Source organism: Dicentrarchus labrax, unplaced genomic scaffold (assembly GCF_905237075.1).
Source record: "Dicentrarchus labrax unplaced genomic scaffold, dlabrax2021, whole genome shotgun sequence".
Taxonomy (NCBI): Eukaryota; Metazoa; Chordata; class Actinopteri; family Moronidae; genus Dicentrarchus; species Dicentrarchus labrax.
The window spans coordinates 1-5,674 of NW_026136765.1; the positions used below are offsets into that span (position 1 = coordinate 1).

The following is a 5,674-nucleotide window of genomic DNA, read 5'->3' on the forward strand; positions in this document are numbered from 1 at the left end:
TGTATTTGTTGGAAGCTGTTAAAGCGCTAACCTGTCTCAGTGACACAGTTCGGGCTCCGCTCCAAGTCAAAATTGTCTCTCTAGATACATATCTTAGCTTATGTTACAGGGTTTTTGTATAATTAACGTTGCTTGAGCAACAGTCAATCGTGAGTGCAAAAGTTAACAAAGCAATAAGTGTTTGGGTATTTGTCTCTTATTCTCTTCTTTGAAGCTATTATGGGAATTGGAGCACATTACTATATGCTGGCCTTGTCCACTAAAATGCTGAGTGTTGACTTAATAATGACACAGGACTTAACAGCTAACATTCGTGTGTACTCTCTTAAACAACCCTAAGTCTTGAAGCTTTTGTCAATAAGATTGCATTTGCAAGTGTAAATGAACAATGCTGTATGTTGTCTTTGATTTTGTGTATTTTGTAAATACAACAATGTTAAATACCGGTTATGAATCATAGTTAGCCTAAATGTGACAACATCAGTCCTGTTTAAAGGTGGGTGAGATGATTTTTTCTTATGTTTTCTCATTGTTGATTTTTGATTGGGTTTGCACTGTACTGTACAACTGACCCTTTGGAATCACAATGGACAAAGAACCATGATGAATAAAAGAGTGGAAAAATATGAAATGTCAACCTTTTGTCATTTATTTATGTCTCTAAGTATTGTTTTTACGTCTATAAAAGACATGCTGCAAATGGTTAAAATTTGGCAGCTGCCTTATGCTGCTAAAGGACTACAACACGTAAAGAACTACACTACCCAGCGTGTGTTCTAGTGTGTTTGCATAACGGTCATAAGAATGTTTTCTTGTTTTGCAGGCCAGCTTTACAAAAGAAAAATTCAGCTGATGTTGGACCATACGACTTCCAGTTCTTCCCAAAGGTCAGTGCTCCATGCAAACCAGTCAAGTTCTTCCTCACCAAACTGGGGAAACCATTTCATAAACCTCACTCTGTGTACATGTACATGTAATATTGTGTAATATTGTGTTTTCACACACCATTTTTATTTATTTTTGGGGACCAAATCCATGCCTTCAGCTTGTTACAGTATCACTCTACTTCAATGAATTAATTAACATTTGCTTGAACTTCTCCAAGTCAACCTTCTTTATGATGAAGGCCTTGTTTTTCTTCTTCAGAAGATGCATGTAGTCCAGCACCAACATGCCTCGTGTGTAGGTCCCATCCACCTCCACTGTCACTGCAAGCTGGTGGAGGAACACAGGAAATTGTGGGATAATGATTTTAACTGAAAAGTTTTATATTTTAAAGACATAAAAGCAGTACATGCTCACCTCTTCAGACTCTTTTATGAATGAATCATCGATGGCAGCAACCATGGCGTAGGAGTCACAGGAGTTGAACAATCTTTTTAAAGACTGGGCTTTCTGCAGGAACAACACATCATGAAGACACATGTAGAATGTTGTAACTGAGCATCATATAGCACTGACAGGACTAGAGGACCATTGCATAAGCAGACTAAGCAGCTGCCACTAGAGGGCCCCTAAACATCAAATGTCTCGATTTTGTCCCCTTATTTATTGGCATACAGAAGCATGTATAGATACACAGTGATTATTATCATAGCACTTAATCTCAAAGCACTCAAGTAACAGTGCTGTGGGTTTAACACAAAATCTTAACAATTTGCACATTTGGGGGTTATATAACAAAGTCTGTTGGTATGTGTTCTGTTTGTTATGTACTTTTATGTTTTTACTTTTGACTTGTGCCAGCCCTCGTAAACATATGTGAAATGCTCTATAATCATAAGGAAAATGCAATAAAGAGACACCGTAAGAACACTGAGTGCCTAATAACCCTTCTGAAGACACTGTGTGGTTATCTACTTTAGCAAACATGCTCAGTGTTGCATTCCTGCAATATATAACCTCCTAGTTAAGCATGTGGTATGAAATGCATTTGTTTTATCAGTTTCAACACAATAAACTCTTTCTGTCCTCATATCATCATTATCTGCACACTCTTACCTCCCTTGAAAGGGCTGAAATCCTTTTCATGAAGGCGGCCTTCTCAGTTTTTTGGTCCATCAACTGGTCACAGAAAGCCTGAAGCAGGAAAAGAGAGAGTGGTCATGTTAAAATAATTGTCTGTGAGTTTATTTAAAGCATTGAAGGGTACATGAAGGGTAATGTGTTCCGGCTCACCCATGGCAGGCTGTTCCTGACGGTGAACTCCCAGGTGGCGATATAGGTGGGACAGGTGTAGCGGTCCAGCACAACGTAGGCAGCCTCAGGGTCAGCCACAAAGTTAAACTCTCCACACTCTGTGATGTTACCCCTGGCTGCACACACAGTCATCATTCTCAGTAATACAAGTGCAGCAATGGAAATTACACAATTGGATAAATATTTTAAAATTAACAACAAATAACATACAGTCAATGTTTCCACCCATGATGTAGAGTGCCTTCAGTTTCTTATGGAAGGAAGGGGCCAGTTGCACTGCGACAGCCAGGTTAGTTAAGGAGGCCGTGGCCACGAGAGTCACCTGTAGACAGCAACATCAGAGCAATTATGATGATCTTTTAATGGCTTTATCGTGAGATCAGCAGAGGATGATGATCGAAAAACATGATGATGGTAGTCAAAGACTTAGAGGTACTTAGAGTACCCTGTGATATAAACATTTTCAGTTATCCAGTCAAATATCTCCACATGAAACCATTGGGAGAAACCTTCCCAAAATAATGACTTAAATATCTCAGAATAATTACTTATTATCACATAATAATGAATAAAGATGGCTTAGTAACGCAAAATAATGATTTAGTATCTCACAATAATGAGAAACACTGAGTGAGTGGGTTATGCAGATGAGACCCAGTTATACCTGTCGATCAAGCCCGATTAAATTAATCAATTATCTAAATTACAAACATCTTGTCTTAAGGACATAAAGACCTAGATGAGCTACAATTTTCTAATGTTAAACTCAGAAGAAAACAAAATTCTTGTACTTGTAACCTCAGATACTCACTGTCTAAAGATATAGTTACTCTAGATGGCATTACCTTGGCCTCTAGCACCACTGCTAGGAATATTGGAGTTATCTTTGATCAGGATATGTCATTTAATTCCAATATAAAGCAAACCTCCAGGACTGCCTTCTTTCATTTACGTAATATTACAAGAATTAGACACATCCTATCACAGACAGATGCAGAAAAACTAATCCATGCATTTGTTACTTCAAGGCTGGATTACTGCAACTCTTTATTATCAGGTTGCCCCAATAAGTCCATTAAAACGCTCCAATTAATTCAGAACGCTGCAGCACGAGTACTGACAGGAACTAGAAAAAGAGATCACATCTCTCCTGTACTAGCTACTCTGCATTGGCTCCCTATAAAATGTAGAATTGAATTTAAAATCCTCCTCCCTCACCTATAAAGCTCTTCCATTGTCAGGCCCCTTCATATCTTAAAGAGCTCATAGTACCTATTACCCCTCTAGAACACTACGTTCTCTGAATGCTGGGCTACTTGTGGTTCCTATAGTTCTAAAGTAGAACAGGAGCCAGAGCCTTCAGTTACCAAGCTCCTCTCCTGTGGAACCAGCTTCCAGTTTGGTTCGGGGAGGCAGACACCCTCACCACATTCAAGAGTAGGCTTTAAGACATTCCTTTTTGATAAAAAGCATAGTTAGGGCTGGATCAGGTGAGTCCTGAACCATCCCGTAGTTATGCTGCTATAGGCCTAGACTATCGGGGATTTCCCATGGTGCACTGAGCTCCTCCCTTCCTCTCTTTCTGCACTCATTCATGTCTCATTAATGCATGTTACTAACTTCACTTCTTCCCCCGGAGTTCTTGTGCTTTCTCGTCTCGCAGGTTCTCATTGATCCTGGTGGAGCCTCCCTGCCATGGTCCTGCTAGATTGCCATTACCAATACTGTTGTTGCTGTGCGTCTGTCTGTCTATCTCTCTGTGTGTCTCTCTCTCTCTCTCTCTCTCTCTCTCTCCTCTCTTTCTCCCCCTCTCCCTCACCCCAACTGGTCGAGACAGACGACCACCCACCTAGAGCCAAAGGATCTGTCCTAGGTTTCTGCCTTTTAACAGGCAGTTTTTCCTTGCCCTTGTTGCCAAGTGCTTGCTCATGGTGGTACTGTTGGGTCTCTGTAAATAATTCGGTCTAGACCTGCTCTATTTGAAAAGTGTCCTGAGATAACTTCTGTTATGAATTGGCGCTATACAACTAAAATTGAATTGAAAAAAATTAATTGTGGTTCCTATAGTCTCAAAAAGTAGAACAGGAGCCAGAGCCTTCAGCTTCCAAGCTCCTCTCCTGTGGAACCAGCTTCTAGTTTTGGTTCGGGAGGCGGACACCCTCTCCTCATTTAAGAGTAGGCTTAAGACGCTCCTCTTTGATAAAGCTTATAGTTAGGGCTGGCTCAGGTGAGTGCTGAACCATCCCTAGTTATGCTTCTTCCCTGGAGTTCTTGTGCTTTCTCTTCTCGCAGGTTCTCGTGGATCCTGGTGGAGCCTCCTGCCATGTTCCTTCTTGGCTCCCGTAGACTCCCATTGTTAATATCACTGATATTATTGTTATTATTATTATTACTATTATTATTACTACAGATACTATTAATACTATAATCACTGCTCATTGTCCCCCATAGTTTTTGTCATCGTCGTCATCATCTTCTTCATGTTCATCATCATCATCACCAGTCACTACTTTTAGTGTAGGTGCTGCTACTGTCGTGCTGTGCACATTTGTCTCTGTGTCTCTCTCTGTCTCTCTCTCTCTCGCTCTCTCACCCCAACTGGTCGAGGCAGACGACCACCCACCTGCCTCTTGCCGCCGTCGCCAAGTGCTTGCTCATGGTGGTACTGTTGGGTCTCTGTAAATAATGTTATAAGGAGTTCTGTCTAGACCTGCTCTTTTTGAAAAGTATCCTGAGATAACTTCTGTTATGAATTGGCACTATACAAATAAAATTTAATTTAATTGAATTGAGCATTCCTGATGATTTTAGATGAGTAAACCAAGCAGGATGAACTCCTTGTGTTTGTCTCACCTCTCCAGGGTTCTCTTTCACAATATCTATCATGGCCTGCACAGCTTTCTTCTTCTGCACCAGCTCTAGGCCTGGAGCGTCTGGATCCGGGACATCGCCCAGCCCGTCCTTCCCGTAGAAAGTTCCTGGATATTGTTGTTTAAGGGTCAGCAGTGGTGATGCACAACCACGGTACACTGGGATCTGTTGCAAAGCCATAGATAAATAAAGAAAATTACTAAAATATAAATCCAGCATACCCAGTACTAGCTTTTTACCATAGCCTAATCAAACGTATATTGACATGCATCATTTTCTGTTGTCACACCCATCTTACAACGTACATCCAGCCTGTTGCAGGCTTGCAGGACACGCAGTGTGTTCTTGAGCACATTCTCCAGGGTTGTGTTGCCATGGCAGCACGTGATCCCCAAAACCTCCACATCAGGGTCCGCCAAGGCCACCATGATGGCCAGGCCATCATCAACCCCTGTGTCCATGTCGAGGATCAATTTCTTCTTCATCCTACATGCAATATAAAAGAAATTTTTCAAACCTAGTAATATATACATACTTTACAGGGTTTATAAGCTTTGGCAGTTTAATTGATTATAATAAATTATCAAAAATGATCAAAGAATCC

The 5,674-nt window shown here is 40.9% G+C and overlaps 1 protein-coding gene across 1 annotated transcript; it reads right to left on the minus strand.

Moving 5' to 3' along the window:
* Positions 1-977: 977 nt before the first annotated feature.
* LOC127359767 (inosine-uridine preferring nucleoside hydrolase-like) lies at positions 978-5,585 on the minus strand. Its single transcript, XM_051393880.1, has 7 exons — positions 5,376-5,585; positions 5,053-5,235; positions 2,410-2,521; positions 2,179-2,315; positions 2,002-2,079; positions 1,303-1,395; positions 978-1,215 (listed from the first exon to the last, which is right to left on the minus strand). Exons 1-7 carry the CDS (start codon positions 5,553-5,555, stop codon positions 1,063-1,065), a joined length of 936 nt encoding a protein of 311 aa, XP_051249840.1. The 5' UTR covers positions 5,556-5,585; the 3' UTR covers positions 978-1,062.
* Between the last annotated feature and the right edge of the window lie 89 nt (positions 5,586-5,674).